The sequence below is a fragment of the Somniosus microcephalus genome, chromosome 8, assembly GCF_052327205.1.
Source record: "Somniosus microcephalus isolate GS21.2 chromosome 8, FLI_Smic_1.0, whole genome shotgun sequence".
NCBI classification, from domain to species: domain Eukaryota; kingdom Metazoa; phylum Chordata; class Chondrichthyes; order Squaliformes; family Somniosidae; genus Somniosus; species Somniosus microcephalus.
Window position 1 is genome coordinate 100,793,037 of NC_140994.1, and position 13,274 is coordinate 100,806,310.

A 13,274-nucleotide genomic window follows, 5' to 3' on the forward strand; every position below is an offset into this window, starting at 1 on the left:
AAAATTAGTCTCCACTTGGAGAGGCAAGGATTAATCAGGGATAGTCAACATGGCTTTGTCAAGGGAAGATCATGTCTGACTAATTTGATTGAATTTTTTGAGGGGGTGACTAGGTGTGTGGATGAGGGTAACGCAGTGGATGTGGTATACATGGATTTCAGTAAGGCCTTCGATAAAGTCCCGTACAGGAGACTGGTCAAGAAGGTAAGAGCCCATGGAATCCAGGGTGCCTTGGCACATTGGATACAAAACTGGCTTAGTGGCAGAAGGCAGAGGGTGATGGTCGAAGGTTGTTTTTGTGACTGGAAGCCTGTGGCCAGTGGGGTACCACAGGAATCGGTGCTGGGTCCCTTGCTGTTTGTGGTCTACATTAATGACTTGGATATGAATGTAAAAGGTATGATCAGTAAGTTCGCGGATGATACAAAAATTGGTAGGGTGGTAAATAGCGAGGAGGGTAGTCTCAGTCTGCAGGACGATATAGATGGGTTGGTCAGATGGGCGGAACAGTGGCAAATGGAATTGAACCCGGAAAAGTGCGAGGTGATGCACTTTGGGGGGACAAACAAGGCAAGGGAAGACACAATGAATAGTAAGACCCTAGGCAAGACGGAGGGTCAGAGGGATCTGGGTGTGCAAGTACACAGATCCCTGAAGGCAGCGGAACAGGTGGATAAGGTGGTAAAAAAGGCATATGGGATACTTGCCTTCATTAGCCGAGGCATAGTATATAAGAGCAAGGAGGTTATGATGGAGCTGTATAAAACACTGGTTAGGCCACAGCTGGAATACTGTGTGCAGTTCTGGTCGCCACACTACAGGAAGGATGTGATAGCTTTGGAGAGGGTGCAGAGGAGATTCACCAGGATGTTACCAGGGCTGGAGCGCTTCAGCTATGAAGAGAGACTGGGCAGATTGGGTTTGTTTTCCTTGGAGCAGAGGAGGCTGAGGGGGGACATGATTGAGGTGTACAAAATTATGAGGGGCATAGATAGGATGGATACTAAGGAGCTTTTTCCCTTAGTAGAAGGGTCAATAACTAGGGGGCATAGATTCAAGGTAAAGGGCGGGAGGTTTAGAGGGGATTTGAGAAAGAACGTTTTCACCCAGAGGGTGGTTGGAGTCTGGAACTCACTGCCTGAAAGGGTTGTGGAGGCTGGAACCCTCACAACATTCAAGAAGCATTTGGATGAGCACTTGAAATGCCATAGCATACAAGGCTACGGACCAAATGCTGGAATATGGGATTAGATTAGACAGGGCTTGATGGCCGGCGCGGACACGATGGGCCGAAGGGCCTCTATCCATGCTGTATAACTCTGACTCTATAACCCCAAGGACAATAACAGTAAACAGTGTGGGACTGGAGACATGTGGCCATCAATGAAACCATTGGATTTTTCCAACAATCCAGTAGATTTAGTGAATTCAATTTCCCAATTTGCCATGGTGGGATTTGAACTCACGACCTCTGGTTACTAATCCAGGTCTTTGATCACTAGCCCACCGTACCCTACATGTTCTTCCTCCGCCTTCCATCCTGTGTTGATAGCATTGCATTATTCCTCTCATTCTTTCCGAAGACTCAACGAAAATCTAACCACCTCCCCTTGACATTCAACGGCATTACCATTGCCGAATCCCCCACCATCAACATCCTGGGGGGTCACCATTGACCAGAAACTTAACTGGACCAGCCACATAAATACTGTGGCAACAAGAGCAGGTCAGAGGCTGGGTATTCTGCGGCAAGTGTCTCACCTCCTGACTCCCCAAAGCCTTTCCACCATTTACAAGGCACAAGTCAGGAGTGTGATGGAATACTCTCCACTTGCCTGGATGAGTGCAGCTCCAACAACACTCGAGGCTCGACACCATCCAGGACAAAGCAGCCCGCTTAATTGGCACCCCATCTACCACCTTAAACATTCACTCCCTCCACCACCGGCGTACCGTGGCTGCAGTGTGTACCATTTACAAGATGCACTACAGTAACTCGCCAAGGCTTCTTCGGCAGCACCTCCCAAACCTGCGACCTCTTCCACCTAGAAGGACAAGGGCAGCAGGCGCATGGGAACCCCACCACCTCCAAGTTCCCCTCCAAGTCACACACCATCCTGACTTAGAAGTATATCGCCGATCCTTCATCGTCGCTGGGTCAAAATCTTGGAAGTCTCTCCCTCACAGCACTGTGGGAGTACCTTCACCACACGGACTGCAGCGGTTCAAGAAGGCGGCTCACCACCTTCTCAAGGACAATTAGGGTTGGGCAATAAATGCTGGTCTTGCCAGCGATGCCCACATCCCATAAACGTATAAAAAAAAAATTTTTTAAACTCCTTACTTCCCCAAGTCTGCCCTTCCTCCTGCAATCTAAAGACGTTTTTAAGACTCAATGTCACCTGATTTACTTCCTTGTCTGTCCTCTATTCAACCATGGTGCCCTGCGTGATGGGTCTTGGCCCCTCGTCCTGGTTTCTAAGTAAAGAAATGATCACCTCGATGGGATCGACGGTCCTGTTCAGGATCTCTTGGAGCACGGGAAGGTCGTCGCGATTCATTGTAGTGACTTCCCCTTCCTTAAAGGCTGAGCGGAACCTGCCAGCTCTCCCAGCAATCTGCAGGGCCTGGGAAGTGGTTATCCTGTCCATTTCCTTCTCTCCCTTCTCATTTATACTTGGTTTCACCAGAGAATTGAAAATGATGCGTTTTATACTCCTGCACAAAAGAGAGAGGTTGTTGTGCTAACAAAATTATTAGACGGAAAAGCAAGGTTTGAATCACAATTCTCGCCCTGCTGCTCAGTGACCCACGGTGGGGGGCAGATTCACAGTACAGGGCATTCTCCAGTAGGGGTGACAAAGGGCTTAAATAAACAGATAGGGTCCCTGCCCCTTACTGACTGTGTATGTCTCTCGCAGGCACTGCACTCAGCTGTGAGTGATCAGTCTCCACAGTCCAACAGTCTGCAGGCACTTACTGTTGAGGCTCACAAATGACAAACGAACCACTAGCCATTATCTTAAGCAGAGGGGATAACAACCAAGAAAATGAAGGAATCAGCACCCGTGAGCTGTACCTCAGCATGAGTCACTGAGCAGTGGGGAGAAAACTGTAACATATTAGTTAGAAAAAGATGTAGTGCCAGAGGACTGGCGGATAACTAACGTAATACTGATATTTAAGAAGGGTGAAGAACATGTCCAGGGAATTATAGACCAGTCAGCTTAACATCGGTGGTAGGAAAAATAATAGAATCCGTACTGAAGGAGAAAATAGAACATATAGAAACCAAAAATAATAATGAATAGTCAACATGGATTTCAAAAGGGAAAGTCTTGCTGGACCAACCTTATTGAATATTTTGAAGCGGTAAGAGAGAGTAGACAATGGTAATGCAGTGGATGTAATTTATTTGGATTTTCAAAACACTTCGATAAGGTACCCCATAATAGACTGATGAACAAGGTCAGAGAATGCGGAGTCAGGGGACAAGTAGCAGAATGGATTGCTGGCTGGCTTCAAGACAGAAAGCAGAGAGTAGGAATAAAGGGTAGCTATTCACAGTGGCAGAAGGTGGGCAGTGGTGTTCCACAAGGATCAGTGCTGGGACCACTGCTGTTCACAATTTATATTAACGATTTAGACTTTGGAATCAAAAACACAATTTCTAAATTTGCAGATGACACCAAATTGGGGGGGGATAGTCAATACTGAGGGCTCCAACAAATTACAGGAGGACATTAATAAACTTACAGAATGGGCATATACAGTAATTGGCAAATGAAGTTCAACACAGATAAATGTGAGGTATTACATTTTGGTAGGAAGAATAGGGAGGTCACTCATCACTTGGAGGGTGCGAGTCTGGGTGGGGTAGAGGAACAAAGGGATCCCGGAGTACAAATACATAAATCACTAAAAGTTGCAACACAGGTTAGCAAGGCCATAAAAAAAGCAAACCAAGCACTAGGGTTTATTTCTAGAGGTATAGAATTGAAAAGTAGGGAAGTTATGCTAAACCTGTATTGAACCTTGGTTAGACCACACTTAGAGTACTGCGTAATGTTCTGGTCGCCATATTATAAAAAACAGAGGGGCACTGGAGAGGGTGCAGAGAAGATTTACAAGGATGATACCAGAAATGCGAGGGTATACATATCAGGAAAGGATGAACAGGTTGGGTCTCTTTTCTTTTGAAAAAAGGCTGAGGGGTGACCTAATAGAGGTCTTTAAAATTATCAAAGGTTTTGATAGAGTGGATGCAGAGAGAATGGGGAAGAGCATAACTAGAGGCCATCAATATAAGATAGTCACCAAGAAATCCAACAGGGAATTCAGGAGAAACTTCTTTACCCAAAGAGTGGTGAGAATGTGGAACTCGCTACCACAGGGAGTGGCTGAAGCGAATAGTATAGATTCATTTAAGGGAAGGCTAGACAAACATATGAGGGAGAAGGGAATAGAGGGTTATGCCGATAGTTAGATGAGGAAAGACGGGAGGAGGCTCGAGTGGAGCATAAACACCGGCATGGACTGGTTAGGCCGAATGGCCTGTTTCTGTGCCGTATATCCTATGTAATCCTATGTAACAAGGTCTGTGGTATACTCACAGATTCAAACCCATCCCAATGGCATCTGTAGCGACCATGATCTTACAGGGATCCTCAGGGTCATTGAATTTCTGTGCTTGAGCCAACTTTGTTCCTAAGATCAAGAATACAGTCACCTTCAGTAAATCAGACCTTGTTGCTGATGACACTCAATGCAACTACCCAAACACTCGCAGCCCGTGTCCCTTCATCCATGGCTTTTGGCAGCTCCATGTGCCTCGAGGGCTCTGTTTATGGCCTGGTGAGCAGGCTGCGATTCAGTGCCACGTCCCCTTGTTTTGGTTCTTTTACAGGAGAAGGCAGCAAGAAAATGAGAGTCGGAGGCAGAATTATCGCAGTGTCTACACAAGTGGAACGATTGGCTCCTGTATGATTCGCCACTGGCCTCCATTTGGAAACTGCCCAGTGTCTTGATGGAAATCAGGGGCTCGGTGTGGGGGAATTGCAAACCCAGACCTATGTCCCCTTACTCTGGATCAGGGTGGTTCAGTGTTACAGAGGTTGGCTCTTTCACCAACACGTTGGCTGGGATTGTGGCTGCAACAGAGTTTGTGAGCAACACTGCCCAAAACAAACAGTATACACAGGTTGGGAGACAGGAACAGCAGCACAGTGCTGGGGATACAAGAGAAGGAGCCTCTATAGGTGTTCACATACTGGAATGTGCTGATTCATTTCTGGCTCTAGGTTACAAAGATCCTCAAACTCAGCGACAAAAGCAGGACTGAGTGCCAATCCTTCAATTCCCCAACACTGACATCCCTCATTATGATGAACGCACACAAAATTCACCAAATTATCTGCATCGCAGGTTATCTTTTATAAGGCACCAGGTTAGTGTCTCATGGCATTAATCAACTCAAAGCAAAATTGCTTCACAGAAGCACGCATCACCTTCAGTCACTCTCCCCATTACTTGCTGGAGTGCTGTCTCCCTGATCCCCATAGAGGCTGGATCTTGCTGGAGTGCTGTTTCCCTGACCCCCATAGAGGCTGGATCTTGCTGGAGTGCTGTCTCCCCGATCCCCATAGAGGCTGGATCTTGCTGGAGTGCTGTTTCCCTGACCCCCATAGAGGCTGGATCTTGCTGGAGTGCTGTCTCCCTGACCCCCATAGAGGCTGGATCTTGCTGGAGTGCTGTCTCCCTGACCCCCATAGAGGCTGGATCTTGCTGGAGTGCTGTCTCCCTGATCCCCATAGAGGCTGGATCTTGCTGGAGTGCTGTTTCCCTGACTTTTGGCAGCTCCATATGCCTCGAGGGCTCTGTTTATGGCCTGGTGAGCAGGCTGCGATTCAATGCCATATCCCCTTGCTTTGATTCTTTTACATGAAAAGGCAGCAAGAAAATGTGAGTTGGAGGCAGAATTATCAGAGTGTCTACACAAGTGGGACAATTGGCTCCTGTATGATTCCCCATTCCAAAAACATTACTGTTTAAATGTCCAAACAGGCTCAATGACATATTAACTGAGAATCTAAGACTCTCCCCTCCTGACTCTTGCTGGACTCAGACTGCAGAATCGCTCCAAGCCGTTATTTCTTCATGTGTGATCCCTGTGCCTGTGGGGGGTCAGGGAAACAGTACTCCAGCAAGATCCAGCCTCTATGGGGGTCAGGAAAACAGTACTCCAGCAAGATCCAGCCTCTATGGGGGTCAGGGAAACAGCACTCCAGCAAGATCCAGCCTCTATGGGGGTCAGGGAAACAGCACTCCAGCAAGATCCAGCCTCTATGGGGGTCAGGGAAATAGCACTCCAGCAAGATCCAGCCTCTATGGGGGTCAGGGAAACAGCACTCCAGCAAGATCCAGTGCCTGCTGGTAAGTGCAGAAACTTAAAAGCCATTTTATTAAAGATCAGAGATCTCACTTGGGATAGGTCAGTGAGTTAATGAGCCCTTTCACCAGTGCAAAAAATAGGAAACGCTAAGCACATTTAAGGCACCAAACAGTAAAATCCAAGCAGAACAATCACATCAGAATTGGCTTAAAGGCTCCTATAGGAAGTGCAAAAAACACAAACCAGAAAAATCTGTACACAAGGCACCAACCAATTGTGGGCAGAGCAGCTTTAAACCCATTGCATCTCAGGCTCCAGGAGTGTCCTGGAAGGTGGTTTTAAACTAGCAGCCAATAGGCAGAGCACTGGTTTATTAGTGGCACAAAAAAAGGAAGTCTGAACATACATGAGGCCTGAAACTCTAAAAACTGAGCAGAATAAACTTTGCAAATGTTCAAGCCGTTTACAGGCTGAGTGTTTAAATAAATACCTTGAATGGTGTTACACCTGTGGGAAGAGGCAACTGGTGTGACTTCAGGCGTTAGTGTCATAATGGGAGACAAAATTCTTCACACTGGAGGTATGAAAGTGTGACAAGGGAAATGTTAGTTATAATGTAGATTGTGTCAGCTGTTGGGTGAGAAAGAGAGCGGCCCCACAGGAGGTGTGCTAAGAAATTTAGAACTAGCATGTAGTGCATCATTACACACTTCCTGTAACACTGGGTCACTCTTAATTATAGGTACATTTATTCTTCCACACCCCTATCTGACCTGACTTAGCCCTGACTGCCACTTACTCAAGCAGACTGTGAGTAAAGAAGTTAAAACTAAAAACTGAACACCTCCAAGCCACGTGTAGAAATGTTCCACCTTTTTGAGCAATGATTCTTGCAATTCACATTGCTATCCACTTGCAATTGTCTCTCTTACTGATGCATTCAAATGTTGAGCTTCAGCTCGCTCTCTCTCACCAAGAACCCATCGGTGCCACAATGTCTACAACTTCTTCACTGATCTGTCAATCAAAACAAAGCTAGTGCTCTGATCACTGGGCAAGCCCATTATTGGTAAAGCACATGATGGTGGAGAGGAATGTAATAGAGGCTTACAGCTTTCATTCTTCTTTACTGCCTTCCCCTCAGCCCTACCATCTATGCTTACTCATATGCTGAGATGTCAGTGTTTCACTCTCATAGAAACATAGAAGATAGGAGCAGGAGTAGGCCATTCGGCCCTTCGAGCCTCCTCCGCCATTCAATGAGATCATGGCTGATCATCCAAATTCAGTACCCTATCCCTGCCTTCTCCCCATATCCCTTGATACCTTTAGTCTTAAGAAATATATCCAACTCTTTTTTGAATATATTTAATGAACTGGCTTCCACCGCCCTCTGTGGCAGAGAATTTGACAGGTTCACCACTCTCTGGGTGAAGAAATTCCTCCTCATTTCAGTCCTAAATGGCTTACCCCTTATCCTTAGACTATGACCCCTGGTTCTGGACTCCCCGGCCATCAGAAACATCCTTCCTGCATCTAGTCTGTCCAGGCCTGACAGAATTTTATAGGTTTCGATGAGATCCCCTCTCAATCTTCTAAACTCCAGTGAGTATAATCCCAATCGACACAATCTCTCCTCATACGTCATTCCTGCCATCCCAGGTATCAGCCTGGTGAATCTTCGCTGCACTCCTTCCATGGCAAGAACGTCCTTCCTCAGGTAAGGCGACCAAAACTGCACACAATACTCAAGGTGCGGTCTCACCAAGGCCCTGTACAACTGTAGCAAGACATCCTTGTTCCTGTACTCGAACCCTCTTGCTACGAAGGCCAACATACCATTTGCCTTCATAACCGCCTGCTGCACCTGCATGCTTACCTTCAGCGACTGGTGCACAAGAACACCCAGGTCTCTTTGCACTTCCCCTTCTCCCAATCTATTGCCATTCAAATAATAATCTGCCTTCCTGTTTTTGCCACCAAAGTGGATAACCTCACATTTATCCACATTATAGTGCATCTGCCATGTTTCTGCCCAATCTCCAAATCGTACTGGAGTTTCACGACATCCTTCTCGCAGCTTACCCTCCCACCCAGCTTTATGTCGTCTGCAAATTTGGAGATATTACATCCAATTCCCTCGTCCAGATCATTAATATATATTGTGAATAGCTGGGGTCCAAGGACCGATCCCTGTGGTACCCCACTAGTCACTGCCTGCCACTCGGAAAAAGACCCGTTTATTCCAACTCTTTGCTTTCTGTCTGCCAACCAGTTCTCTATCGAAGTCAATACCTTGCCCCCAATCCCATGTGCCTTAACTTTACACGCTAATCTCTTATGCAGGACCTTATCGAAAGCCTTCTGAAAGTCCAAATACACCACATCCACTGGTTCTCCCTTATCTATTTTACCAGTTACATCCTCAAAAAATTCCAGTAGATTAGTCAAGCATGATTTACCTTTTGTAAATCCATGTTGACTTTGTCCGATCCTGTCACTGTTTTCCAAGTGCTCTTACATCTTTTATAATGGACTCCAGCATTTTCCCCACTACCGATGTCAGGCTTACCGGTCTGTAATTCCCCGTTTTCTCTCTACCACCTTTTTTGAATAGTGGGGTAACATTAGCTACCCTCCAATCCATGGGTACTGTTCCAGATTCCATTGAATGTTGGAAGATGATCAGCAATGCATCTACTATTTCCAGGGCCACTTCCTTAAGTACCCTAGGATGTAGATTATCAGGCCCTGGGGATTTATCGGCCTTCAATCCCATCAATTTCCCTAACACCATTTCCCTACGGATACTGATTTCTTTCCGTTCCTCCCTTTCATCAGACCCTATGTTCCCCGACATCTCTGGGAGGTTATTTGTGTCCTCCTTTGTGAAGGCAGAACCAAAATATGTATTTAATTGGTCTGCCATTTCTTTGTTCCCCATTATAAATTCCCCTGAGTCTGACTGTAAGGGACCTACGCTTGACTTCACCAATCTTTTACTCTTCACATATCTATAAAAGCTTTTAGTCAGTTTTTATGTTCCCTGCAAGCTTACTCTCATTCTATTTTCCCCTTCTTAATTAATCCCTTTGTCCTCCTTTGTTGAATCCTAAACTGCTCCCAATCCTCAGGTTTACTGCTTTTTCTGGCCAATTTATATGTCCTCTCCTTGGATCTTATGCTATCCCTAATTTCTCGTTAGCCACGTTTGAGTCACCTTGTTTTATTTTTATGCCAAACTGGGATGAACAAATTCTGTAGTTCATCTCGGAGTCAGAAGGTTGTGGGTTCAAGTCCCACTCCATAATCCAGGCTTACTCTCCAGTGCTGTGTTGAGGGAGTGCTGCACTGTCGGAGGTGCTATCTTTCAGATGAGACATTAAACAGAAGTCCCATCTGCCCTCTTGGGTGGACGTAAAAGAACCCATGGCACTATTTCGAATAAGAGCAGGGGCGTTATCCCGGTGTCCTGGCCAATATTTATTCCTCAATAAACATCACTAAAGCAGATCATCTGGTCATCATCACATTGCTGTTTGTGGGATCTTGCTGTGCACAAATTGGCTGCCAGGTTTCCTACATTACAACATTCCTACATTACTTAATTGGCTGTAAAGTTCTTTGGGGCGTCCCAAGGTTGTGAAAGGCGCTATATAAATGCCAGTTTTTTCCCTCTCCTCACCACTCCTACCATCTCACTGTTCACGGCTGTGCCTTCCCTCATGCTCCCCATTGCTGACCCACACCTCAGAAAATTGCAATTGTTATGCTTTCACCGTGACCCTGGAACCAGCAACCTGCCTCCCCAAAGTTCTCCCATACTAATGCTCCACACCCCTAGACGATCGTCCCACGACTGCCAGATCTTAGCAAACCACTTCTTCCACTTCCATATTCCCAGCCCACCAGTCCCAATACTCCCAAACCTCAGAACTGCCCATCCAATACTCCAAGCACCCCCATCTATTTCCACATCCAAACAGCCCGCTGCTTCCTCCACACTCTGCCAAAGATACCCCCAGTCCTCGCACTCCAAGATGACAGCTCAGCACTACCGAACCACATCATCCTGAGCCCCTCTAATCAGCAATTTTATTTCTCCTTTGCCTCCTACCTACCTGCTACCTGGAACATTCTTCCCTACCATCCTCCTGTGGATTCTGGACTTCAAAGAAAAGTTTTAAAAAAATCATTACATAGCTAAATAATCATAATCAAGGCCAATGATTTACTCTATCAATAAAAATATGACTCAATATGAAACTGAGAGAACCAGCAACACTTTCACAACACTTAGTAATGAAGAATCTATTTGCGTTCAATGACTGTAAATCAATGGCCTCGATACATTGTACATTACACAGAATAAAACAGTGTATTCCCTCCCTGACTCCCTATCAGCATCACAGGAGAGCCACTGGTATCACATTAAAATTTTGTGTATAGTAAATAGGGTTGCAAAGGGGTGGAAAGTTTCCGGTAAATTTCCGGAAATTTTCCACGGGAAGTTTAGCTTGGGAATTTTGCCCAAAAAAGCACATGCTAGCATAATATTGTTTTTTTTGTATTTTTCTTTTTTTTCCCCCCCACAGGTCCTCTCTTAAAATTACTAACAGAGATGGAATCTGAATTATTAAGGAATTTCTTAATCAATATATGTTTATCTTCTTACTTGGCTTGTTTTAATAATTACAAGTTTTGTGTGTGACTGTGAACAAATGTGTCCTGATTGGTTGGATGAGTGGATGAGCGATTAGCTCCCTCTATTTGTAATATTTGCATATCGAATTGTGATTGGCCTGCAGGCATCTGTAAGACTGCTATAGTTTTTTTTAAGATCCAGGTTAGGGGTCCTGAGGGAAGTCATTTTGTTTTCTGATGTTGTGATGATGCAGTAAGTAAATCAGACTTTATACCAAATAAACCAGTTACTTGTTGAACTCTGTTGTCCTTCAATTTAAAATATACAAAATAATACACTATTGGTGATGTAGCGTCGTGTGTGTACAGGTCATGCTTCCATCACATGGAGCATCAGCAAAAATGTACTCACCCTGTTGCAACCGTGCTGATCGACCGCAGTTCGACACAGAGATGAATGCCCTTTATTTCTCTGCATAGAACAATGCCACGTTTACCGTCGGATGTGTGGAAGCATTTTACCCCAGGCATTAAAGATGGAAAGACTGTGTACATGTGCAAACACTGTAGAAAGCCATATGTAAAGAATGCCACAAAGATGCAGCAGCATTTATCCAAATGCAACAACTTCACTCAAAGCTCACAGCAGTCAGCCCAGAGTTCCTCTGCTTCCATTCAAGAAGATGATGGTTCTCATTCAGCATCAGGCTCCTTATCATCAGCAACTCCTGGCCCACTTGGAAGGTTCTTTGATACAATGGATAACCATAGCCAGAAGAATGCAGATGAGTGCCTTGCTCGAGCTGTATATGCAACAGGCTCACCCCTCATGCTCACAGCCAATGTGTACTGGAAGAGATTTTTCAATGTTATTCGCCCTGCATACTGTCCTCCCACCAGACATGCTTTGTCTACTTATTTGCTGGAGGCTGAGTATAACAGAGTCCAAGGAAAGCTCAAAGAAACGATAGCGATGGCAGACTGTGTTGCAGTTATCCCAGTGTTCTTCAAGAGCACAGACACGAAGGACAACAGACACACAGGCACATACATTGCTGATGAGCTGAAAGCGGTCATCAACGATCTTGGATCACAAAAGGTCTTTGCAGTAGTTACTGACAATGCTGTGAATATGAAGGCTGCTTGGGCTCAAGTGGAGGAGGCCTACCCTCATATTACGTCTATTGGGTGCGCAGCTCATGGGCTTAACCTGCTCCTCAAGGACATCATGGGTTTGAGAACCATGGAAGCACTGTACAAGAGAGCCAAGCAAGTTGTTAAGTATGTCAGGGGAAAACAGGTAGTTGCAGCAACCTACAACTCCAAGCAAATGACAAAGAACAAGAACACCACACTGAAGCTGCCCAACAACACTAGATGGGGTGGTGTTGTCATAATGTACAACAGCCTTCTGGAGGGTAAGGTAAGGAGTCGCTGCAAGAAATGGCAATATCCCAGTCTGGGGATATGGAAACCACCATCAAGAAATTACTGCTGGATGATGTGTTTTGGGAGAGAGTGGTTAGCAGCCTTAAACTACTCTCACCAGTAGCATCTGCAATTGCTCAGATTGAAGGAGATGACGCTGTCTTGTCAGATGTTCTCAGGCTTTTTACTGATTTAAAAGAACAAATCAGCATTGCCCGACCCACATCCCTGCTGCTCAAAGCAGAGGAGAAGGCAATTGTTCAATTCATACAGACGCGTCAAGAATTTTGTGTCAAGCCGATTCATGCTGCAGCATACATGCTGGACCCAAAGCACGTTGGGAGACCAATACTTTCTGGAGAACAGATCAACAGCGCTTAGTGTGATTTCTACCCTCTCACACCATCTCAATCTGGATGTGGGCAAAGTTCTGGGAAGTCTGGCAAAGTTCTCTACCAAGCAAGGTCTTTGGAATGGGGATGGGAATCATGCAAGCATATCAGTGCACATACCTGGTGGAAGGGACTTTGTGCATCTGAGGCTCTGTCACCTATTGCATCGGTGATACTCCAAATCCCACCTTCATCAGCGGCCTCTGAACGAAACTGGTCACTTTTTGGGAATACGCATACAAAGGTGCGCAACAGGCTGACTTAACAAGAGAGTGGAGAAACTGGTGGCTATCCGGGCGAACCTACAACTTATTGAGCCAGATACAGAAGTGTCCACCACACAGCTAGACACTGACACAGAGGAGGAAATGGACACGTCAGAGCCAGTCAGAGAATCAGGAGGAGCAATGAGTAGAAGA

At 45.7% G+C, this 13,274-nt stretch overlaps 1 protein-coding gene across 2 annotated transcripts in view; it reads right to left on the minus strand.

Moving 5' to 3' along the window:
• supv3l1 (SUV3-like helicase) overlaps positions 1–13,274 on the minus strand; it is a 74,203-nt gene that overhangs the window by 8,968 nt on the left and 51,961 nt on the right. For both annotated transcript variants that reach the window (XM_085995043.1, XM_085995042.1), the window contains exons 10-11: positions 4,614–4,707; positions 2,499–2,718 (exon numbers count right to left, since the gene is read on the minus strand). In XM_085995043.1, the coding sequence (XP_085851169.1) occupies positions 2,499–2,718; positions 4,614–4,707 (314 nt within the window). The remainder of the gene's footprint in view (positions 1–2,498; positions 2,719–4,613; positions 4,708–13,274) is intronic.